Below are 26616 nucleotides of genomic sequence, written 5' to 3'. Positions count from 1 at the left end.
GGTCATTCACATTGGACAAATTAACTCCGACATCTTAAATGTCAACCACAAAACTCCCCAATCAGAGCCCCAGTATCGGGAGTATGGGGGAGGGGGACACTGGTAAAGGGGAAGAGGACTGGAGAGGGGCGACGATGGTGTGAATGAGGAAGACGCCTAATAGAGATGCTAAGTGCTGGATGTGTGCGCTGCCACGGGGCGACCATTGTATGTTAATGGATCAGCAGAGGCGGCGGCTTTGAGCACAAAACAAGCTAATGGAACCCAGGACACGTGACTGACACACAAACACACACAGAGTGAGTTATTGAGAGCTGCTAACCACTCCCCACCGGCTGCCCCATCCTCCCTTCTCCGCCCCTTTCCCCCTCCCCCGACAGGGCACATCCTGCTGTACACCATTAACTCACGCATGAGTCCTCAGAGACAGACAAGGCAAACACACACAGAGAGCGAGAAGGAATAGAGAGAGAGCAGAGCGGGCGGAAAGAGAGCAGACGGGAGAGGAGAGATTCTTAGAGAGCAGGAAGGGAGTATTCCCACTCAGAGAGGGGGTGGGGATGGGAGGGGGTTAGGAGATTAGCATTGTGGCGCCTGGATCTTGGGGAGGGCCAGGATATGCAGTGGAGAGGAAACAAACAGCTGTAAAAAATCTATTTCCCCACACACAAACACCTCAAAACCCCCAATCAACAGAGGAACGCTGAGTTTTTAAATGTCACACACCCACTCTCTCCCACACACACAAATACGCACATGAAAACAAACTCACAAAAAAAACCACACACACAAACATCAAAGCAAACTCACCTGAATGTGAGGCACTTTCTGGGGGGTTGGAGGCGACTGGTGTCCTGCCGGTGCCCAAGGTGGCTGGTTGGGCGGGGAGCTCTGGTGGTGGGGGCCGGCCAGATGTGTCTGAGCGTGCGATGGGGGCAAAGCGGTCTGGGCTGGGTGCACCTGCTGCTGGAAGGCCATGGGAGGAGGCTGCAGCCCAGATTTGGGTGCCTGTTGCTGGGGAGTGAGCAGCCGCTGGTCCTGTGGCCCTGGATGCTCATCGTGGGCCATAGGACCTGGAGGTCTCACCTGGTCGAGAGGGCCTCTTTGGTTGGGGGACATACCCTGGTAGAGCTGCTGGCTCGGGGACATGTGGGGGTGCTGCTGTGGGTGGGAGAGGTGCTGGGAATGATGTTGCGGTTGCTGCACGCCCAGGGGAGTGGTGTTTCTCTGAGGGGGGGCCATGGGGTTAGGGGCCTGGAATGGCACTCCGGGGTACCCCCCTACCTCGGGAGCAAGACCTGCACTAGGGGGTTGGACCTGTTGAGGCGGAGGTGTGACCGCGGTGGTTCTCATGCCCTTCATGGGAGACATGGAGGTGGGAGAGCCGTAAGATCCATGAGGTGGTGTGGGGAGGTGGGGCTGCTTATGGGGGGTGGCCTGGGGCTGGGAGGGGTGCATGGGCTGGCCGGTGATTTGGTTGGGGTGGACAGGCTGCTGGTGTACCTGAGGATCCGGGTAGCACTGTGGGGCCCCCCCCGCGTTGGGGTAACACTGGACTTGGTCTGGCCCCATAGGCCCGCTGGCACTACTGTTGTTGTTGCTGGTGCTGCTGAGGCTCATGCCGGGACACATCCCTGCACTGCCGGCTAATCCCTGATTAAGGTTGCCGTACTGGGGGTAGGGGGGGTACGGGCCTGAGCTGGTTACAGCACCAGGAGAGGCTGCCTGGCCGTGCATGTTGAACCCCATGTTCTGGTGTGGCCTCCCGGCCAAGCCCTGGTGCTGCTGGTGAGAGGTGTGGGAGGCCATGTGGTCCTGGGTGTGAACAGGGCCCTGGCCGGGCCGGTGGAGGAACTGCTGGGGGGGCTGCTGTTGCTGTGCCGGGTGGCCTGTCATGCTGGAGCTCTGCTGGAGCCCCACGTGGCCCATGTAGTGGTTGGGCTCCTGGCCCATGCCCGGAGGGAAGTGGTTGATCCTGGGTGGCGTCTGGGTCTGGCCAGGGTGGCCCTGCATAGTGGCATAGTCGGAACGGCCCATGTAGGGGCCCATACGGTGGCCGTGGTCCTGGGGCCCTGAGGGGTCGTGCTGCTGGTGGGAGGGGGCCTGGGGCCCAGAGGGTGCGTGCTGCTGGTGAGAGGGGGCCTGGGGGGATGCCTGTTGCTGCTGGAATGGAGGCCTGCCCTGCCCGGGGCCAGTCTGGGGGCCCCATACGGCTCCTCCGTCAGGGAAGGACTGCCCGTGCCCATCGCCTTGGGCTCTGGGGTAGACATGGTGCCCCCCTCCGGGTTGTTGGGGGCTGTTGTGGTAGCGCGAGTGCGGGGTCACCATGCCGTTGACGGCGGGACCGTTGCCCTGCTGCTGCTGCTCATAGCCTGCAAAGGGGTCGTAGGGGTGGCCCATCTTGGGCTGTCCGGGGCCGGCCTGCGAGGGGTGGTGGAGTGAGTTGGAGGAGAGCGACCCGTAGCCCTGGTGCTCCTGCTGTCCTATGGGGTTGGGCTGGCCCTGGGGGAAGCCACAGTCCCCCAGGCCCTCCAGCCCGTCCGAGAAGAGGTTGGCATCATCCCCAAACAGGCTCAACATCCCCGGGTCAGCCATTGCTGCTGGGGGGGAATGAGGCTCCAGGGAACCTGCGCTCACACAGAGGTGGATGACCTCAAAGCCTCTAATCCGCTAACTAATCTGCAGCATGTCACTCCATATTTCCCTAATTCTCCCAGAGAATGAGAATGCAGAGTCAGGCAAAGACAGGTTACAGGACCTGGAGGGAGAGGAGGAGAGAGAGATAAGAACAGAGTGTCAACCTCTCTGAGCACGGAACCCACTAGCGGGCTGAAATTCCACAACATACGGTGATCGCTACATAAATAGTCATATTAAACATTCATGAAAATACAACTGTCTCACATGTATCGAAAGCCTAGAATCTTGCTAATCCAACTGAGTTGTCAGATTTAAAAAAGGATTTACTGCGAAAGAATACGATGCGATTAACTGAGCATAGAGCCCCATAAAAAAAACAACTATTTCAACCAGCACAGGCGTAACAATCACAAACTGCATTAAAATAAATTGTTTACCTTTGACGATCTTCGTCTGTTTGCAATTCCAATGCTCATTGTTACACAATGAATGATTTTTGTTTGATAAAATCCATTTTTATAGCCTAACACGAAACATTTTGTGAACCGCTTACGTCGTGAATTCCGTCTCATTCCATTTGACGACACATTCCAGGTAAATAACCCACACAGAACGTGACTTTTCCAGTCATGTTTGGTTTCACTGCAATCAACTGGTTTGTTTGTAACACAATTAAACCTGATGGGTCATTTCGCAGGACGTATTGCCTGAAAGAAACCGATTTGAAGACAACAAGTCATGACATCATTGTGCACCAATGATTTGCCCGCGGTTTCGTTGATTGACTGTATTTTAACCCAATGACCACTGATAGTCTTGAACTCTAGCTGGGTAGATAGCCAATGAGCTGGGGTAAACGGCAATAGGTCATGTTTATGTGTTGCAAGACCAACCCATGTAGTAATCTCCAGCGTAAAGAGAGTAATTCGCTATTGAAGTTTCATACCGGAAGGAGAAACACATATTACGCACTGCATTGTTTGGTAAATGCTCAGATTCAGCTGTTTATATATCAATCATTATGGCGACTAAGTCAGGGAAAGCTAAATCTAAGTCTAGATATACAGATGTACACACAATTTTAGAATACATTGATTTGGGAAAGTGAGACAGATTGTTGTAGGATGATTCATTTAGCGATTGTGGAGGAATATTTTTTGACCGGGAGAGGACATCGTTTTGGACTGGTAAGTTATTATCATGCTAATGCCCTTGTTTGAAATTAATAATATAAAATATGTGATTTTTAATTTATTTTAGAAGCCATATATAAACATGTAATGTCATGAAATGTGAGATGCGTTTGTCTGCCACCCCACCCCACATGAAATAGCCTATTTGAGGCTATTGAGGGGAGGGCAGGCCCACAACAATGGCCAAAGTGAAATGGAGACAGTAGATACAGCTGGTCTGTCATAATATAAAAAGAGACAGATCTAGCAGGTCATAATAATATATTCAACCTTATGTTCCCTGTACTATATATATATATATATATCTGTTTATTATACCTGTTGATACAGGGCTCATATGTGAAACTATTCTAACTGAACATTTTCTTTCACAGTGACACTGACTCCGAATGGCAGCCCCCAGGGCCAAGGTTTCCATCCCCCAATGAAGCTGGTTCATCCAGCTCCTGCCACAAGTGGTGTTAATCTGCCCAAATTTATTTCTGCAGGCATAGATGTGCCTCAGGGCCAAAAGGACACAGCATGGAGGCGTCGCTGTGTTCTTTGCAAAATGAAGTCCCATATCACCTGCGCCACATGCTTGGTGACCCCCTTCTTTACAGCAGAAAGAGACTGCTATGGCACCTGGTATCAGCAGCACAATATTGTGTAGAGCTTTGGCAAAGTGGGTGGGGTTATATCCTTTCTGTTTGGCCCTGTCCGGGGGTCTCATCGGATGGGGCTACAGTGTCTCCTGACCCCTCCTGTCTCAGCCTCCAGTATTTATGCTGCAGTAGTTTATGTGTCGGGGGGCTAGGGTCAGTTTGTTATATTTGGAGTACTTCTTCTGTCTTATCCGATGTCCTGTGTGAATTTGAGTATGCTCCCTCTAATTCTCTCCTTCTCCCTCTCGGAGGACCTGAGCCCTAGGACCATGCGTCAGGACTACCTGGCATGATGACTCCTTGCTGTCCCCAGTCCACCTGGCCTTGCTGCTGTTCCAGTTTCAACTGTTCTGCCTGCGGCTATGGAACCCTAAACTGTTCATTTTTACTCTTGAAGTGCTGTCCTGATGCACCCTCTACAACCACTGATCTCCACCCGGTACAGCTAGAAGAGGACTGGCCACCCCTCATAGCCTGGTTCCTCTCTAGGTTTTTGCCTTTCTAGGGAGTTTTTCCTAGCCACTGTGCTTCTACACCTGCATTGCTTGCTGTTTGGGGTTTTAGGCTGGGGCTATATAAATTGAATTGATTTGATAGAGAACTGAGGGTCTTCCAAATATTGAAAGTTTTCCCTTTTTTCTTTTCATTTTTTCCCCTACATTTTATGGGGGGTGTGTGTTAGAGAACCATTTTGGTATTTTGTATATAGTTATTTGTTTCAAAATGTATACCTTCACCAATTTGGCCACTTGGGTACATATGGGCTACTTGTGTGGGACACCTGGGTGACTTCATGATAAATGTCATGTAGCACACTCATTTTGGAAGCTATCATTCTGAAACTTTGCCCTCATATTTTTCACTGATATTGTCCCCATCATCCTATCTGAATGTTTGTTTTATCTTGTTCATTTTAAAGATGACGATACAAAAACAAAATAAAAAAACGTATGTTTTTTTTCATTGTTTTATCTAAACCAGATCTAAACCAGATCTAGAGTGTTTTCTTTCAAATGGTACCAAGAATATGCATATCCTTGGTTCTGTGCCTGAGCTACAGGCTGTTAGATTTGGGTAGATCTTCAGGCAGAAATTGCACAAAGTAGGGGGGTATCTCTAAGAGGTTTTAAATTAAGCTAAGCAGGGGATATATCAGATGAGGTCCATTGTGCAACCTTACTCCCGTTCTTAAACCTCCTGCTCATTGTGCAACCTTACTCCCGTTCTTAAACCTCCTGCTCATTGTGCAAACCTTACTCCCGTTCTTAAACCTCCTGCTCATTGTGCAACCTTACTCCCGTTATTTAACCTCCTGCTCATTGTGCAACCTTACTCCCGTTCTTAAACCTCCTGCTCATTGTGCAACCTTACTCCCGTTCTTAAACCTCCTGCTCATTGTGCAACCTTACTCCCGTTATTTAACCTCCTGCTAACTGCAACCCCCCCCCACAAGATGGCCCTTTCATCACATCCCCCACCATCCCACCTCTGTTTCCATTTGCTTTCAAACAAAAGATTTTCTTCCGACACAGAGAGACAGGCACCAAACCTAAACCCATTCATTCTTTAGGGAAAGAACAAAGGCCTGGGCAGAAGCAGGGGTGTTTAAACAGCAGCAGCTGCCAGATCAGCCCAGCAGATGTGAAAATACAAGGAGGGAGCCACCTGCTCAAGTGTGTGTTTTGTTGGGCAGAGAGAGAGAGGGAAGGAGAGAACGAGGCAAAGATTCAGAATGTGAATGTGTAAGGGAGTGAGTGTATGCACATATATTTTAGAGTAGCTGTGTGTTTTTGTGTGTGTGTGTGTGTCCTCAACCTGCTCATCCCCGGAGCTCTGTAATCAGATGAGCAGGGGTTATTATGGAGGTGTGAGAAACCAGGCTGAAAGGAGAGCCAGCACAGGGATTGGATGTCCAACTCAACACGCAACGTGTGTTTATGTGTGGGCCTGTGCGTGTGCAGACTTGAGGTTATATGTGTGCCTGTATTACTATCCTCATGGGTACTGGAAATACCCAAAAGTCCCCACAAGGACAGTAAAATAAGGAAAATTCTACTCATGGGGATATTTCCCAGAGGACAAAGCCTCTCCTCGTGGCTGCTAGCACCACTACCACTGACCTTACGTCAATGAACAGAAGGGAAACCATTTTCTGCAAAATAGACTTTTCAAAAAGGGGCATAAGCCCTTGTAAAACAATTCGGAGACACTGAACTTCACTTTCTCAAACTCAAAAAATGTAAGAAATCCCTGAGGTGAGAAAGAGAGCTCATCCCGCAACTTAAGTTGCTACACAACATGCTTTAGCAACAGACTAGAAAAGGAATTAAAAGAAACTTGCTGGGCGACTCACCAGATGAAGAAACCAGCTGTAACCGATCTCTGAAGACAAACCGCAACACAGGTAGCAGTGTCGACAGAGAGGAGACAGACATGTAGCCTAGGCCTACGCAGTAGTGAAAACACCATATAGCAAACAGATATACTACAACATATTTTAATTCAACTTGAATTGCTACATTTGTAGAACAACCATAATACACTTATTGCTTACATCTACAGATACGATTGGACAAGTCTCAACATAGACCTAGAGCACAGACATCTAATACTACCACTTACAGTACTCGTTTCCAGTCACCTTCAATTACACGCCCACATCATCATGCTCCTTACATTTGCCTTACGTAGTTTCAGCCATAGTAGAAGCCCAGTGAAATGTATGATAATGAGTCAGTAGCAATCAACACAACACTCAAATTAATTTGATGCCACTTGGGCCTTCGAGGAAAAGACTCACGAGGGATGGAGAATTAACGAGGCAGAGGCACGCTCTTCCATTAAAAATAAAAACTGTCATATTACTGCATGGCTGGGAAAGGATCTCTTCCGTCATCTGGCTTACATTTGGAGAGATTGAGTCTTATGATTTAAAATGTCTTTCATCATCTTAAAAATCTCACTGAGCAGGAAGAATTTCCCTGCTTACTCACCTCCTGGGCCATAGATCCCCTCTGCTGCCATTCAGCAGCTCAGCTCCTCCGGCATAGAGAGAGAACTCCCATGGCCTCCTTATGACACCACACCCTGGGGGTGGAGACGAGGCAGTGGAAGTGTGTGTGTGTCAGTGTTCATTTCGTCAACAATATGACGACAAATACTCAGCAATGACTCATTTTTCCTGACAGACGCCCTGGAAAAAACGGTAACTATTACAAACCAGCACTGAACACATGGGGTGTTAAATATAAGATGCAACAATTTCAACTATGTTACTGAGTTACAAGGAAAATCATGAAAATTCATTAGGCCCTAATCTATGGATTTCACATGACAATGCAGGGGTGCACCCACTTGGGAGCCAGGCCCAGCCAATGAAAATGAGTTTTTCCCCAACAAAAGGGCTTTACTACAGTTTCATCAGCTGTCCAGGTAGCTGGTCTCAGACGATCCCACAGGTGAAGAAGCCGGATGTGGAGGTCCTGGGCTGGCATGGTTACACATGGTCTGCGGTTGACGTACTGCCAAATTCTCTAAAATGACATTGGATGAGGCTTATGGTAGAGGAAACAACATTCAATTCTCTGGCAACAGCTCTGGTGGACGTTCTTTAAGTCAGCATGCCAATTGCACGCTCCCTCAAAACTTGTGTGACAAAACGGCACATTTTAGAGTGGCCTTTTATTGATGCAAACTCATTTGTGCACAAAATGGGAGAAATAAGCATTGTGCGTATGAAACATTTCTGGGATCTTTTATTTCAGCTCATGAAACCAACATTTCACATGTTGTGTTTATATTCCTGTTCAGTATAGATCACCTGACGCATGCTGCACAACAGTGAATGACTTACAAGGCTCCGGTATCGCGTCGTTGTGTGCTTGTAAACAAACACCACGTGACATATGACTACCGTAAGTTTTATAATGTGTCAGGTGGAATGAAGAACGCAATGTACTTTATCTCCTAACGTATTGCACAAGATTGACTGCAGATATTCACTTAAAAAGTAGCTACAAATATTCAAATGTATTTTAAAAACTTCAAAAATAAGTAGTTTCAACAGTATTGATGGTATTTTAAAAAACATTGTGGAGTCTAAGCTGGCGGTCTGACCGTTCACCTAATTCCCTCTACAGTGACATGTGGCTTATTGACAGAGCCATTCCCATGTCTCTTTCCCTCTTTCTCTACACCCCAGTGTGTGTGTGTGTGTGGGAAAGGAAGGTGGTTTGGAAAGAGAACAAGCTGGAGGTATAGGGGATTGCAAAATCCAAGATGGCAGCATGTCAAGTCGTTTGTCTGTGACAAGTAGATTTGAACCTACTAATAAGCTATTAATTTATGGTTGAGTAAATCCACAATTTCCTTGTTGTGTAGTGCAAACTATTTTGTTTTGCTGGTGTAAAGATCACGGGTCTCCCTCAACTCAGATACATTTTTTCCCCTCGCTATTTGCACTTCTTTACTTGAGGTTTACCAAGGTAACCCCATCTCTGGCTGGCCTGAGTTGTTTCTTCAGTTTTCCCTCCGCGGCGTATCTCGACCAAGCTGCTCCTCTTCCCTCTCCTCCTGGCTGTCAGAGGCAGCTCAACAATCCCCAACCCGTTCTCTCAATCTACCCCAACACCCAATCTACTCACATGCACACACACACTGTCCCTCTCTCCCCTTACCTTTCCTTGGCCTCTACTTCTTACATCTCTCAGAGAAAATGACAATTTGTGGTATTGCTTTGTGCACTGAATTTACTGAACATTGTCTGCGGGAACTCAAGCTTTTTCACTCCGTCCAAGTCCCGATGCATTTGTGGTATGATGTGAACAGTACGAACTTGTGTCACTACCAAAGTCTAATGGTTTTAAATGGCTGTTTTGTATTGTCTGGAAACTCACTTGTAGAATTCACTTGTAGTAGGTCTCTTAAAAAAAGAGAGTCCGTGCAAGGTTATTAAACAGAGGTGCCTAGTTTTTCTTCTTTTGTTGATATCAGGTAACGTGCAATCTGGCCCTGATATGCAATGTCTCTAAACCCCCTCCGATGTTAAATCTAGATCTGGTTTTGGTATTTTTCATTTAAATGTACGCAGCCGGTTGTCAAAAATGGATGGGGTTTTGGGCTAAAACAACTGATGCAATTGTGTTTTCTGAAAGCTGGCTCAGCAAGTCTGTTTTTGAGAAGGATATTTGTATAAGTGTTTACAATGTTAATCACACTGATCGAGTTAAGGTGGGGGTGTGGCTATACATGTAAACACTAAATTCCTTGTAAGTGTGGCAAAGTCTGAAACTATTTGTAAACATTTGGAATTTCTTGCTTTGAATAGTGGGGTTTCAAAGGGTCTCTCTATAACTGTGATTGGCTGTTATAGACCCCCCCCCCCCTCTGCGATTGGCTGTTATAGACCCCCGCCCGCGCTCTGTATCTGTGATTGGCTGTTATAGACCCCCACCCCCATCTGTGATTGGCTGTTATAGACCCCCGCCCTGCACTCTGTATCTGTGATTGGCTGTTATAGACACCCCCCTCGGCGCATCTGTGATTGGCTGTTATAGACCCCCCCCACTGATTTGATATTGACAAATATTCTGCGGTCGGTGTTTTTTGTAATGATTTAAGAGACCATTGTGCTGTTGTTGCTGTTAGAAATACTCAGGTTCCTAAGAGTTTTAATGAGCAGGCTTTCCTTCATGATTGGTTTTATTTTGACTGGAGCAGATTGAGTTTATCCTTGGTGTGGAAACTGACTAAATTCTTTCATGATGGTTTTTTCCAAATAGTAAACAAACATGCCCCATTCCGCAAGTTCAGGGTTAAAGGGTGGGATAATCCATGGTTTTCTTCTGAGCCGTCTTGTATTATTCAGAAACGTAATCTAGCCTGGGCTAAAGCAAGGAAATCATGTTCTGATGCTAATTGGCTTCTTTTTAGGCAGTTACGAAACAAGTGTTCTTTTCAGGAAGACCAAATCCGAATATTTTATGTCTGTTACCACTGAATGACCCTAGAAAGTTTTTGAAGGCTATTAAGTCTCTGGAAACCGTAATGTTCATGAATTACCATTATGTGTATTGAAGGACTCTGTTGCTGTATATGACAAAACTGAAACAATTCAGCATTTCAATGAGCACTTTGTATCATCTGGCAGGCTGTTTGATTCAGTGTCCTCAGTCTCCTTTACAACCCTGTGTAGACGAACCAGCGAGAGCTGGTCAAACTTTGAGCTTGTTGCCATTCTCAGTGCAGGAGGTACATAACGCCCTGAAATCCTTTGCATTATTTGCTTTCGCCGAAAAGCCTTTTGAAATCTGACGTGTTGGCTGGATTCACAACATGTGTAGCTTTAATTTGGTATCTTACATGTGTGATTTCATGAAAGTTTGATTTTTATAGGAATTTATTTGAATTTGTCACTCTGCATTTTCTCTGGCATTTGGCCAAGTGGGACGCTACCGTCCCACATATCCCAGAGAGGCTAAAAGAGTTATATACTAACTATTTTATCAATGTACCAATCAGGCTTCAGGAAGAAGCATAGCACAATTACAGCAGCCATGAAGGTTTTAAATGATATCACCGAAGTCCTTGACAAAAAAACAGCACTGCGTCTCACTTTTTATTGATCTCTAAGGCTTTTGATAGCATTGATCATGCTATACTGAGGCAGAGATTGTTGAGTGTAGGTCTTTCGGAGTATGCAATTGCATGGTTTGCTAACTATCTATGATAGAAAGTGCACTCATTTGATGGGCTCATGTCTATTAAATTGTCTGTCTAATGGTGTGCCCCAGGGCTCTGTACTTGGTCCCCTCTTATTCACTATTTATATAAATAAGACAATGCGCAACTTCACTTTCATGCTCATACTGTTATTCATTGGTGTGCCTTGTCTCTCACAAAAGCTTTCCAGAACTTGCAAACTGCTTTATATACTGTTCAACAAACGTTGTGGCAATTGAAGCTTATCCTCAATACTCACAAAACTAAAGTTATTTTCTGAAGCAAGAAATAGTTCTCTGAACCTTTCGTCTATTACTACCTGTCAGGGCAATGAGACTAACCTCAAATATCATGGAATTTTTATTGATGGCATCTTTTAAATTGCATATTCAACAACTTAAGTTGGGATTTTATTTTAGGAATAAGGCCCGTTTTTCTTTTGAAGCCAGGAGGAGGCTAGTATCAGCTACATTTATGCCTTTACTAGACTATGGGGATATTTTATATATGAATGCTTCCGCTCAGTGTTTGAGATTAATTGGACACCCTTTACCATGGTGCTTTGAGATTTACTTTAAAACAGCAAAACCCTTACGCACCACTGCACTTTGTATACCAGGGTTGGCTGGCATTCTCTAGTCACTCGTAGGCTCAGTCACTGGTATACTTTTATTTACAAAGCCATTTTGGGTTTACTACCATTTTATTTGGGCATTTTTATTGTTCAGAAATGTGGTAGGTACTCTTCGTTTACAGGACTTTATCCTGCTAACTGTTCCAAATGTCCCAACTGAATTTGGTAATAGGGCTTTTACGTATTCTGCGCCATCGTCTTGGAACACATTACAAAATACTTTTAAACCGGAAGAACTTTTCCTGATTGATGTTTTTAAATCACTGATGAAGGATTTTGAGACTGATTCCCTGACCGGTAAATGTTTTTAATTTGCTGTTTTATGATTTTGTTATATTGTTTTTTACTAGAGTACTTGTAGTTTTGCATGTTGTCTTTCTGTAATTGTGTAATATCTTGGTGCTGCCTATCTTGACCAGGTGGAATGAGAGAAAGATGGAGTTCAGTCAGCGGGCTGGGTGACGACCGATGAGTGTGTGGCGAGGTGCGAGTGGGCGGTCAGGCATGCCCTAATGCAGAAAACATTAGGAGGCACCTACCGGTACACACACTAACAACCAGACCAACACTTTCTCTCTTGGGGTTAGCCGACGTGTGGTGCACTCATACAGCGCCTTCAGAAAGTATTCAGACCCCTTGACTTTATCCACATTGTTAGGGTACAGGCTTATTCTAAAAAGCATTAAATTGTTTTTCCCTCTCTCAATCTACACATAATGACAAAGCATAAACAGGTTTTGCGAAATGTCTAATTTATCAAAAATAAAAATCTAACCTACATAAGTACTCAGACCCTTTTACTCAGTACTTTGTTGAAGCACCTTTTGGCAGCGATTCTAACCTTGAGTCTTCTTGGGTATGATGCTATAAGCTTGGCACACCTGTATTTGGAGAGTTTCTCCCATTCTTATCTGCAGATCCTCTCAAGCTCTGTCAGGTTGGATGGGGGGCATTGTTGCACAGTTATTTCCAGGTCTCTCCAGAGATGTTTGATCAGGTTCAAGTCTGGGCCACTCAAGGACCTTCGTAGACTTGTCCTGAAGCAACTCCTGCGTTGTATAACATGTTGACCAGACCACACACTTGCGTGCACATGTTGATTTTGTCCCCCCACACCAGACTCAATCAGGACACGCAGGTTGAAATATCAAATTCAGGCACCAATTATATTACATTTGGGGACAGGTCAAAAAGCATTAACCTGTTAGGTTAGGGGGCAGCATTTTCACTTTTTGATGAATTGCGTGCCCAAACTTAACTGCCTCCTACTCTGTCCCAGATGCTAATATGTGCATAGTATTATTAGTATTGGATAGAAAACGCTGAAGTTTCTAAAACTGTTTGAATGATGCCTGAGTATAACAGAACTCATATGGCAGGCAAAACCCTGAGAAGAAATCCAAATAGGAAGTGAGAAGTCGAATTTCAAAACAATGCCTATTTAAATCCGATAGTTATGGATGTGCTTGCACTTCCCAGGGCTTCCACTAGATGTCCCCGTCTTTAGATCCTAGTTGTTCTTGTCATGGAGGAAATGGTCGCGCCTCATGAAGATGGATTACTGGGCTGAACACGCTAACAACAAATGGCTAAATGATGGGCTTTATGGAACAAATCAGTCATTTATTGTCAAACTGGGATGCCTGGGAGTGCCTTCTGATGAAGATCAAAAGGTAAGTGAATATTTAGTGTTTTTTCTAACTAATGTTGACTCCAAGATGGCGGAATTGTCTAATTGTTTATATGCAGGTACAGAGCACAGTTCTCAGATTATGCTTTTTCCGTAAAAGTTTTTGGGAAATCTGACACAGCGGTTGCATTAAGGGGAAGACTACCTTTAATCCTGTGAATAACAGTTGTATCTTTTATCAATGTTAATTATGAGTATTTCTGCCAAATCACCAGATGTTTTGGAATCAAAACATTACTGCACGTAACGCGCCAATGTAAACCGATTTTTGGATATAAATATGCACATTATCGAACATACATGAATTGTGTAACATGATGTCCTATGAGTGTCATCTGATGAAGATCAAAGGTTAGTGATTAAATTTATCTATATTTCTGCTTTCTGTGACTCCTATCTTTGGCTGGAAAAATGGCGGTGTGTTGGTTTGACTTGACTATGAGCTAATATAATCATATGTTGTGCTTTCGCTGTAAATAATTTTTGAAATCGGACACCATGGGTAGATTAACAAGATGTTTATCTTTCCTTTGCGGCATTGGACTTGTTAATTAACCTCTTCCCTCTACCCTCTACTTTTTTGAACATTCTGTTAAAAATCGCGCAACATTTCAGCGCCATGCTACTCATGCCAGGAATATAGTATATGCATTTGCTTAGTCTGTGTGGATAGAAAACACTCAGACGTTTATAAAACTGGTTAAATCACTGCTGTGGCTTTACCAGAACGGCATTTACATCGAAAAGCACAGGAAAAACTGATCACTGAAAATGGGAAAATATATCCATGCGCTACTTGAACCCATTGATAAACGTGAACCACAATTAATTGACTGAGGTTGCAGTACCTACAGCTTCCACACGGTGTCTAGAGTCTTGTCATTTGCCTTCGAGTTTTTTCTTGGTCAAACACATGCAAGGCACCGTATTTCTTCAGGTCTAGGACCGGATATTTTGGTTGAGTTTCTAGCCGGACATTTTTCCAGGCGGACAGCTAATGATTTTAACATCGCCTCCTGATGAATTTTATCGCTTATTAACGTTTACTAATACCTAAAGTTGCATTACAAAAGTATTTCGAAGTGTTTTGTGAAAGTTTATCGTCGACTTTTTGAATTAAAAAAAATGATGTTACGTTTTGAAACTATGTTTTTTTCGTTTATCACACAGTCTACATATAACGATATCTAGGCTTTATATGGACAGATTTAATCGAAATAAAGACCCAATAGTGTTTATGGGACATCTAGGAGTGCCAACAAAGAAGATGGTGAAAGGTAATGAATGTTTTCTATTTTATTGTGCGGTTTGTGTAACGCCGAAATGCTAATTATTTTGTTTACGTCCCCTGCGGATCTTTTGTGTTGTAGTGAATTGTTTCATGCTATCAGATAATAGCTTCTCATGCTTTCGCCGAAAAGCATTTTAAAAATCTGACTTGTTGCCTGGATTCACAACGAGTGTAGCTTTAATTCGATACCCTGCATGTGTATTTTAATGAACGTTTGAGTTTTAACTAATACTATTAGCATTTAGCGTAGCGCATTTGCATTTCCAGAGCTCTAGTTGGGACGCAAGCGTCCCGAGTAGAAGCAAGAGGTTAATGTGTGAAAGTTACACATTTCCCAAAAATATTTTTGAATTTCGCGCACTGCCTTTTTCATTGGAATGTTCCGCTAGCGCAACGCTCGACCTAGACAGGTTAAACATTTATGGCAATTTAGCGCGCTTGCTGTTGCTAGCTAATTTGTCCATGGATATAAACTTCAGGTTGTCATTTTACCTGAAATGCACAAGGTCCTTTACTCCGACAATGAATCCACAGATAAAGCGGTAAACCTCCCGTCTTATTCTCCTGGTGGTTGGCAACCAACTTTAAAAAGGTGTATTACCACAACTAACTGGATTCTGGACCTCAGTTCATCTTTCAAATCACCCACGTGGGTATATGCTCCTAAAAACCAATGAGGAGATTTGAGAGAGCGTTGAGCATCACAAACAGAACCAAGTTATATTTCCGCACCTGGCTACTTGAGCAGTGTGGGTCAATGATTGAACAACATGTAAGTGTACATTTATTTAGCAGCACACACACCGTGTCCGGTCTGGTCAGCATGTATGGGTCGTTGCTTGGCATTCAGGCCAAAGATTTTAATCTTGGTTTCATCAGACCAGATAATCTTGTTTCTTATGGAGTCTTGTCATTTGCCTTCGAGTTTTTTCTTGGTCAAACACATGCAGGACACCGTATCTCCTCCGGTCTAGGACCGGATATTTTCGTTGAGTTTCTAGCCGGACATTTTTCCAGACGGACAGCTAATGATCTTTACATCGCCTCCTGATGAATTTTATCGCTTATTAACGTTTACTAATACCTAAAGTTGCATTACAAACGTATTTTGAAGTGTTTTGTGAAAGTTTATCGTCGACTTTTTGAATTTTAAAATTTGACGTTACGTTTTGAAACGATGTTTTTTTCGTTTATCACACAGTCTACATATAACGATATCTAGGCTTTATATGGACCGATTTAATCGAAATAAAGACCCAAATAGTGTTTATGGGACATCTAGGAGTGCCAACAAAGAAGATGGTGAAAGGTAATGAATGTTTTCTATTTTATTGTGCGGTTTGTGTAACGCCGAAATGCTAATTATTTTGTTTACGTCCCCTGTGGGTCTTTTGGGGTGTTGCATGCTATCAGATAATAGCTTCTCATGCTTTCGCCGAAAAGCATTTTAAAAATCTGACTTGTTGCCTGGATTCACAACGAGTGTAGCTTTAATTCGATACCCTGCATGTGTATTTTAATGAACTTTTGAGTTTTAACTAATACTATTAGCATTTAGCGTAGCGCATTTGCATTTCCAGAGCTCTAGTTGGGACGCAAGCGTCCCGAGTAGAAGCAACAGGTTAAGAACAAATTCTTTACAATGAAGGCCTATCCCAGCCAAACCAATTGTGTGCCGCCCTATGGGACAACCAATCACGGCCGGTTGTGATACAGCATGCAATCGAAACAAGGGTCTGTAGTGACACCTTTAGCGCTGAGATGCAGTGCCTTAGTATATGGCTCCCGAGTGGCGCAGTGGTCTAAGTTCTCCAGTAGCATTCGGTGGAGTTTGTTTACACATTTTGGAGTGTGCTCAAGAAATGAGAATATTTGACACTGGAAAGGGGGTTCATTCAAGCCACTTAATTTTATGCTACAGCAACTAGCCTACTTCTCACTTCATAAACACCCTAAGCTAATGACGGATTATGTTCTTTAGCTTTAATGATAACACTAATTATGCAAATGTGCGAGTAGCAAACAAGCTTAACTATGAGAATAGTTTCACTGCAGGGTATCTAAACAGGTTGGTGCAGAAACTGTTCTCAAGGACTTCATTTGAAGTGGGTTAGTATATCTGGCTATCTACTACTGATATATTACAAGTAGAGTGGTGGTCTAAGTTTGTTGGCTACTGGCTAGATCTCCGCTTATCAAATGACACTAAGTCATTTTCACTTGGCATGTTGAAAAGATCTCCTCAAAAGAATCTGAAGACAAGTTTAGCGTTACTAATTGGGTACCTGACAAATGACTGACATGTCCTAACCAAACTGTCAACATTTCAAGATTAATTGTCATACTCAACTGTCTGCTCTCTTTTATGTATAGCCTACTTAAGGCAGTCCCAATTGAATAAACTTGAACACTGCCATTGTAACTTCCAAAAGCTAACCACGCTTCCATTTCAAAAGTAATGGTCACAGGGGTCCTATTTTTAGACGTCGAATTACACATAAAACATAAGTAAAATGCCTCAGAGCTCTCAATGTCTTGGTCCCACTAATCCGGGGCTATCTGATTCAGTGGTGTCCCTGTGGACTGGCCTGGTATAACCAACTGGGGTGTCTCCCTCCCTCAGCCTTGAGAGCCCTCAAGAGTACAGGTGGCACATCATGCCCCAGTGAGAGGCCAGCCCTCTAGAGGCACACCTTATCACTGATTTTATCTATCCTAACCCCCTACCCCCCACAAGGAGGGTAGGGATGCCTGTTGTGGCTAATCGTACAGTGTGAGAATGTGAAAAGATGTGAGCAGGGAGGGCTGAGCAGAATGTTTGGGCTGTTATTTGCATGGGGGGAATCTGATTCACACACAGCTGCCCTTCTCTGAAATGTAAAGTCCCCATATTTGGGGACCCTATTTGATTTTTTCTATTCAATTCAGTCTGGTATGAGAATGGGAGCCCCTATCTGCAAAAGCAGGGTATCTTGGTTATTGATCTGTGCCTTCAAAATCTTGTGTGACTTACTACAATATATGGGAATACGAATATATAAGGGCAGGTCGAGACGATGACCTCATTTCAAGATGGCTGCTATCTACATTTCAGTTAGCGTTGTGAAGCATAAACACGGAATACATTGATAAACACCGAAAGACGGGACTCCACAGATCATGAGGATTTCGACACGACCAACGAAGATTGCTTTCTAGAAGGATTGGATCCACTCTAAGACCTACAAGAAAAATTATTTGCCTTTATATTGCTAATTTAATGTATTTTGTTTTCATAAATTGTCTGTTTTTGTACTTTTAGTTTACATTAGGCCTTTGTAACAAGTCATTTCAATGTTAAATAATTCCAAAGTAGTTACTGTCTGTTTCATATTAGTTCACTGTTCTAAGTTTCATCCTTGTAACTTGAGGCCATTAAACTCTCATGGCCACTTTATTTGTGGTTCTCACCTCTGCCTTTGGAGACAGTGTTACTGTTTACATTGTATGTGTGTGCTTCACACCTTCTGTGTGAGTCACTGTACAGATATAGTTTAGGCTTGTGTTTTTACTTTACAGTAATGTCGTTTTGTAAATTGAGTCAACTGTAATTATGTGTCTTACAACAATATATCCCTTTATTTTATTCAGGATACAGAGGATTTGAATGATGACGTTTGGGAGCCCCCCGGTCAAGGTCTTCAGTCCCCCACTGCGGTGTCAATCATCTGATGGTTCTACATCCACTTTTCATAGACCCCTTGAAAAATAAAAGGACAAATGGTGCCACAAGCCCCTAAAAGAACCGGTTTCCCCAAGTCCAAGGTAAACAAAATCACAAAGACAGCGGAGAGGGGGACCATACGTTGGGTCAGGACTAACATGCCGTTGTGTGTAAAATGGAAGGACACTAGGGAAGTAACTATGCTTACCACACAGCATGAGGTATTCAGTAATGACCATGTCTCAAGGAGGGTGAAAAATGCCAATGGGGCATGACATGGGTGAGGAAGAATGTCCCAGTTCCTGTGAAGGACTACAATGCCAGCATGGGGGTTGTCAACCTATTTGATGCTCTGATAGGCTACTAGCAGGTCCTCCACCAGACCAGGAAGTGGTATAAGACTTTTTTTTACCACTTTGTGGACATTGCAACAGTAAATGTTTTCATTCTCCACAAGCAGATGTCCAAAGCAAAAGGTCAAACCCCTCTCTCCCAGTTGGCCTTCCGAGAGCAGCTGGTGTTGGAAATGGCTGAATTGTGGGCCCAAAGCAACCTAACAACCATCACAAGACCCCCCCACTCAAGGTCAGCATCATTATCCAACACACATGCCAAAAGGAAGAACTGCAAGTTTTGCAAAAAAACACATGGGGAAAGAAGGGGTGAAATACCAGTACGCCTTTTGTTTCCTGGCAGAGGGACTGGTTCAAAGACGAACACGACAGGCACAAGCTATGGTGAAAGTGAAAGCTAATCTACACCTGGAATGTAAAACTAACACAAATGCCATTTGTAAATAGTTCAGCTTATTTCTATTTTTGTGAAGGACACGTGTAACCAAGTGTGTGTTCGATAAGACTTAAAAAAATATATATATATAGCATTTCTATTGTTTTTGTTGGATATGCCTAGGCTAATTGGATACTGGATATGCCTAGGCCAAACAGGATATGCCTAGGCCAAACAGGATATGCCTAGGCCAAACAGGATATGCCTAGGCCAAACATTCAGGCACTTTGTGGTGGTGTCGTCGGACAGATATATGCCACTTTGGAGAGGTTTAGGGACACTTGGACACGTCCCGTGAACACACCTGACACCACTTACTAAAACATCTGCCCATTTCAAGTTGTTAGGTCTATCAATCCCTTTTTTTTCTGATATTGTTCACGTTGTGGAAGCCGTCTGATGCGTTTCCAGGTCTAGTCGTTAAAATGTACTTATTGCTTTTCAATGAAAGATGACTTTTTCTTTTTTTAATGTTTGTGTGTGCTTGATCTTGTGTATTCTGAACTATGTAACTCCTGTTTTCTGAGCATTTCCTCATAATCGCCTAGATTTCTTCTTTCCAAATAAACCCAGTTTTTCATTGTCAGAATCAAGTAATTACACATGAATAGCAGTTACTTTTGGGTATGTCTATTTAGGCGGAAATCTAAATTTTGCCATTACATTTAAGAGGTTAATGGACTTTCAGTTGTCTACAGCAGGGAGGGGTAAAACAGGAAGGAGTTCTGTTTATGCAATCTGCTCTCCGCTTTAAACATGTGGGCTTAATATCTCCCGAACAAAATCACTGTCCAACTCCGAGGCCTTTCCCTGGTCAAGAGTGGGGCCGAGTACTCTGGGGAATACAAAAGGTCGTCAGTAATATATTCAGCAGAACTTGACTCCCAGGGAATGGCGGCACCTTGCCTTCCTCTTTGGCACTCCTCGTCTGACTGGCTGCCCACCGGCAGAGGGACCTGCTGCAGCTCCCCCTAACCACTCACCCCTGGGGCTTTTGGGCTGGCCCGTAGCAGGCCTGGGGGCGGCAGCCATGCATGTGGCCTTGACACTGGCGTGTGGGAATAAGGGGGAGGGGGGGCTTTAACTTCCTGTCAGGGATGTCTGGCTCAGCAGAAAGAAATGACAGAGAGCCAGGGGAAGAGCGAGAGAGAGACGAAGTTAAGAGGAAAGACGTGGGGAGAGAAGAAGTTCAGCTTTGGAGGTTATCTTTTTCTGTCTGGAGTCCGTGGCATTGAGGGAATGTTTGGTATGGTAGAAAGAATGGCTCAATTCATTCATTTGTTCCTCCATAAATTCGGTCTGAAACAATCCCCCAAACTGTACTGAAGTCTGTGTGTGCCATTTTTCCTGGAAGAGTCTTGTTTGCAAATCATCCAGAATGATGTGCTTAGAGTGCATTTACAGGTTATACGTAAATAACAAATAAAAAACGGATTGGGTCATACTAAAAATGTATCCCAAGTTTGCTCCAGCACATTTTTTTTATGTTGAGATGACTAATCACATTTTATTAGTCACATGTTTAGCAGATGTCCTCAGGTGTAGCAAAATGCTTGTGTTTCATCTAACAAATTCACAAAAATATACAAATCTAAGTAAAGGAATGGAATTAAGAATATATAAATATATGGACGAGCAATGTCAGAGCGGCCTAGACTAAGATACAGTAGAATAGAATTCTATTACTAGCCTCTGCTTTAAAACAGACTATTGAGCAATTCAATTGGCACCAAATACCATGTTCAAAGTTGGTCTTACTATAAGTTTAACAGTTTCCATGGTGAACAGTTAAAACACAAAACCTATCCTTCCATTAAGAAGAATTAATGACAGGATTCCCGGGCCTCCCAGAGAGCTAAATCATTCAGAGAGACCACCAACCCAACCATGCTGAAAGTATTCAGTCAGTGGCTGTGACTGGGTGAGAGGTGGTGCAGGGGCTACCAATGCACAGTTAAACCCACCTGAAGGCTTCAGCTTTTAAGACGCCAGCCAAACTGAAGCAAAATCGGCTAGCCGAACAAGCGTGCTTGTTTGTTCATATTGAGATGCCATAGCCAGTATACGCTCCCCACAAAAGTTAAAATGAAACTAAAAGTACGCAAGAAAGCTGTCATTAATTAACATTTTTGCAGAGGAGATCTTAGTCTAACAGCACCAACCATCTAAGATGTTTGGTGCAGTTATTTTTCAATTAAAAAAATGTGCATTTGAAAACAAGGTATTTCTCATTGAATGAGACGATTGAAGAATCCCTACTGTTGCCCAATCACCAACGAAGGGGCGTAGACTTCGGCTCCGAACTTCAGCTTGTATTTAGAGAAATGTGTCCCCGAACAGCCAAAGTCCAAAACATCACAAAACACTAATTAATATATACAAACTCTTCCGAACTGTTTCAGATTGGAAGCATGCGGATGGATGCCTTTAACCTATTGGTTTTATGACACGCTCCCTCAGGGCAAATGATTTCTGACTGTATTTCCTGAGGCCCTTCCGACAGAACACAAAACTCGCCTTAGGGGCGAGGTGTAGGGGCAACTTCATCCCACTCCTGCGGTAGGACTCAAGTCATGAATGGTGGCTCCTTTTCTACCTCTGCACTGATAGCCCTGGACAGGACAGCGCGAGCCCTTGTTGTCTTTAGCTGTATTGCCTTCATCTACACTGAGTGTACATTAGGAACACCAGCTCTTTCCATGATTTAGGCTGACCAGGTGAAAGCTATGATCCCTTACTGATGCCACTTGAATCAGTGTAGATGAGAGGACACAGGTTAAAGAAGGGTATGAAAGCCTTGAGACATGGATTGTGTATTTGTGCCATTCAGAGGGTGAATGGACAAGACTTGATTTAAGTGCCTTTGAAAGGGGTATGGTAGTAGGTGCCAGGTGCACAGGTTTGAGTGTCAAGAACTGCAGCGCTGCTGGGTTTTTCATACTAAACAGTTTCCTGTGTGTTCCAAGAATGTTCCACCACCCAAAGGACATCCAGCCAACTTGACACAACTATGGCAAGCATTGGAGTCAACATGGATAGTGTGTCAACATCCCTGTGGAACGCTATCAACACCTTGTGGTGTTCATGCCCTGACGAATTGAGGCTGTTCTGACAGCGGGGGGAGGCTCAATTTGAGAAAGTTCCTAATGTTTTGTACACCGAGTGTATATGATTATACTATCATTTCAAATCATTGCCTAGGAAGGACCTACTTTACACTAATCTAGTGAGATGCTACCCTGACTAATGTCTTTAAATCTCCTCTAGGCTATCTTGAGATGAATTATCCTTCAGACACTAACACTTAAGCACTACACTGAATCGCAGCTGTGACTGTGCCATGGTTTGAATAAGAGGATGAGGACTGAGAGAAAAGGCCACCTAATGAATGGACAGAGGGAAATACCCTCTACTTCTGTCATAACTAGATGATGCTACTGGATAAAAAAAATGGGGCATCTAGAAATACAGATTTGACAAAAGCTGCCTCGCAGGAGCCATACAAAGGTGAGCAGAGTGAATAATACAATCTAATCAGCTGTGGCCAATCTTTAAACACGTTCTGCTCAGAAGAAAGGAACTGTGACACACAAGCAAGGCTTGGGGGCTGGCTAGGCTTCACTTCAGATAGAAGCAGCAACTCAAATCTTCACCACTACTAGAGGTAGACAGATGGGTGAAGAGGGGGGGGGGTTGCTTGTTTTCCAGGCACACGAGGCCAGCACAGCCCTCCCGCTAACCTCGGAGGAGAGGAGAGGCAGAGGAGCAAAGGGAGGCCTGGGGGAGAGGGGCATGATGACAGAACCATGTGAAGCTTCTTCCACTGACAGGAGCAACAACCGCCACATAACTAAACAAAATGGCAGTGATGATAAGTGGTCAGATGTGATGATCCACACAGACAGTGTCCATAGCATTCATACAAGGACTCAGTTGAGAGTCTTAAAACTGTCTTTATAGAACCATTTAAGTCCTGATTAAGTCAGAGTAGTAGTTTGAACGTGCAACTGAAACCAGTAGGAGTAAAGATGCAGATTTCTGGACAGGGCTGCGCTCAGAGTTTCTTGCCTTGGTAAATCGCGCGGTTAAGACACAGATGCCCTTTGCAACCATATACCTATGTGAGAGTGGATTCTCAGCCCTCACCAGCATGAAAACTAAATACAGGCACAGACTGTGTGGAAAATGATTTAAGACAGACTCTCCAATACAACCCAACATTGCAGAGTTATGTGCATCCTTTCACGCACACCATTCTCATTAACCTGTGGTGAGTTATTCACAATTTTTGATGAACAAATAAGGTTTGATGTAAGATGCTTAAAGAGCAATGGCAAAAAAACATTTGAGAGTGCTCTGACCCTGGTGCTAGAGGAGGCACGCAGCTGGAGGTTGAATGTTCGAAGGTGTACAGGACTAGAAAAAGTTTTGGAACCACTGCTCTACACCATAAAAATGGGGAGGGGGCGCTGCTAAACAATGCTAATTTTCACAGAAAAAAACAACATGGAACTGTTTACAAGGGTCCCTAGTGTTCACTCTGTCAAGAGGGAAACAATGTATCTGTTTCCTCTTGGTTTCCCCTCAACTCTCCATCTTTGCATTTTAAGTTTAGTTTCTCGAGCGTGGCCCCTAGGGATCGACGGTGTATGCTTGTTAGGATCCTGTAGTTGCATCTATTTTTACATTTTAGTAATTTAGCAGACGTTCTTATCCGGGGCGACTTACAGTAGTTAGTGAGTGCATACATTTTCATACGGGTCCCCTGTGGGAATCGAACCCACAATCCTATGCTCTACCAACTGAGCCACACGGGACATATGGGGCTAAGATCTGAAACTGTTTTTTTTGAGTCATGTTTCTTTTTTGTTTTAAATACTGACACCACAGATCTTAAAATCTGATCTCCCATACATCTTGCCGAAACTCAGTTTCTCTCCAGTCTAAAGATGGATGAACTGGCACAATATCATACAAATATTAGGTAGTAGAGATCACTCCCAAAGTACTGTATGCAATTTTCCTACACTTGTGCTAGGTGGATTCAGAAATTTCATGGTCATAATCCTTCAAATGATCTTTAACTCTGGCAGTGCCTTGGATTTTGTCGTCAAATAAATATATATTTTTGCAAAAACTGTTTAACAGTAGGGCATCAAAGAAAGCTGAACTCAACACTGGTACCATTGCTAAAAGCGTTTGTTCAAAAGAACCCCACCACACTTCATACCCGACCACTTCATGAAGTTAACGCAACTATACAAGCCAGTCGAATAAAGTACCTCAACAACCACAAGAAAGGGCAGGCTATGGTGGAAGCCACAATAGTTAAAAACATCTGTTCCGCCCGACAAACCCGGGACCTCTTATCTGTTGGCTGAGTGACCCAACTGACTTTAGAAGCTGCCATCTTAGGTTAGAGACTTCGCGGAAGGTGGGGTAGTATTTCATGGGATGCTCTATTATCTGTGAACACGTAGCTAGCCTGGTCGTTCAATAAAATTTTGTTTTTTCTATGTACACTGTTTTTTTAAATAACAGTTCGTTTTCGTTCTGTAATGAAAGGTTGAAAGTAGTCACGTCTGTAGTTGCTGGCGACCCATTATGCTGGTTGACTGATTACAAAAGAATGGAGAGAAGACCGACGCGTTCGGGAAAATAATGGTAATCTCGCACTTAGAAATACAGCCAGGAACTATACAGCGGCAGGTGCTTTTTAATCGAAAATACATGGATGAACCGATGGTAACAAGTGAAGTTATTCCAAGTTCACCCAGATCCAATGTTTATGATAAACAAGCCCCCTTAAACGTTAAAATGCGGAAACGCACTAAAACTGCAACCATCGCTTGCTGTTGATCAAAGTGGCACCGCAGGAAAATGTTAGTGCAGGTTTTTTTTCGACGAGTAACAACCGCCATCAATGTAGTCCACTGGCACAGGATTAGCCTTTGGGCTAGCAGCAAGACAACGAGGGCGATGATACAGTGCTCGAATGTTGGCTACAGGCTCAACTTCTCCACTCAACAATGGGGCCACTTCCAACTAGCTAGCAGCAAGCTAATTAAGGCCATCACACAGCTGACGGCAACGCAGAGCTCGCCTAGTTATTCCCTACTAAAATATAATAATCCCGAACCATATAAAATGAATATAGTCCATGTACTTTAACAATGATATATAGATATAAAGGGAGAGTAAAAAACATGGCCAAACAGGGATGACCGTCTGGCCTCAAGCAACCCTCTGTCCATATTCATCGTCCAATAAAACAACAGACAGGCTACTTTTTTTATCTCGTCATTAGCAAGTTAAATACCATGTGAATGAACTCAATTTAAGAAATTCAAATTGGACTTCTGTCTGGACTTATGTATCAAAATCCAGCTGTGTGGTATGCCGTATTTAAAATAAAATAAATAGTTTTCATAGCTAGTGTGCACCCAGGGAATATCCCTTGCGCTAGCAACCTACAGTATTAAATAATTCAGCTCGGCCACCGACTCACCTCTAACTACATTTGAGCCACCTCGTGTCTCACTAGCTGAACACACAATTAGCTAGCTAACCAAAGCTAACGAACACTCACCCTTGCCTATTGTATTATAAATAAATAAAACCAATTCAAAATGTTTCCAAATTCAACAAGTTGTTCACATTGTCTGCTTAACGAGATCTCATCGTGTTGGCTAGATAATATTCTTCACCTAGTGAAAAAAAACTATGGTGCTCTCAGCGGAAGGCGAGTTAAACTTGCTAACTGTAGTTAGTGTTTCAGCATGGTAGTTTACGGACCTGCAGTAACTTGTGTTGGGAAATTATTGTATCCCATTCACTTTCCAGAATAAACTGCGTTTACAGTAATTCGCTGAATAGACCAAAAGTCAGTTTCCAAACAAACTTGCATGGTAGATCAAAAGTCGATTGTAAGTGGGAAAACCCGTTCTATAACATTACATGGGTTACTTACAGGTAAGAGTAACACACAACTAATTTACCATGTGAACAAATGGGATATAGAGCGACTACGGAATTCAACCATTCAAATCATTGCTCGCTTACCCAACAAGCTTGGTCAATTCAGGGTTTCTCAAATGAACTCCCGTTAGTATCTCCAGTACAATCCTTTCTGGTCCGTTAATAAATTACGAAATTCAAGTTATTTTATAATGTTCGGCGTGTCGGTATCCCGTCTTCACCGGCTCGTTTTCTCCTTTGTGTTAATTTCACTAAATTCGAGTTTAATCCGATCGATCCCGGCAGTCGCGTACTCGAGTCGTCTCTTCCAGATACTCTCTCACCTTCTACGGGC

General features: G+C 43.7%; 1 protein-coding gene across 3 annotated transcripts in view; it reads right to left on the bottom strand.

Annotated features, from left to right (window-relative positions):
* The window catches only part of LOC115125658 (chromodomain-helicase-DNA-binding protein 7-like), a 152249-nt gene extending 125633 nt beyond the window's left edge, over positions 1-26616 (bottom strand). For all 3 annotated transcript variants that reach the window (XM_065005809.1, XM_065005811.1, XM_065005810.1), the window contains exons 1-2: positions 26367-26616; positions 811-2758 (exon numbers count right to left, since the gene is read on the bottom strand). In XM_065005809.1, coding sequence (XP_064861881.1) covers positions 811-2595 — 1785 coding nt within the window. In that variant the 5' untranslated portion in view covers positions 2596-2758; positions 26367-26616. The remainder of the gene's footprint in view (positions 1-810; positions 2759-26366) is intronic.

This window comes from Oncorhynchus nerka, linkage group LG20, assembly GCF_034236695.1.
Source record: "Oncorhynchus nerka isolate Pitt River linkage group LG20, Oner_Uvic_2.0, whole genome shotgun sequence".
NCBI classification, from domain to species: Eukaryota; Metazoa; Chordata; class Actinopteri; order Salmoniformes; family Salmonidae; genus Oncorhynchus; species Oncorhynchus nerka.
Note: the sequence above shows the minus strand (reverse complement) of the source record. Positions and strands in the feature narration are given on the sequence as shown.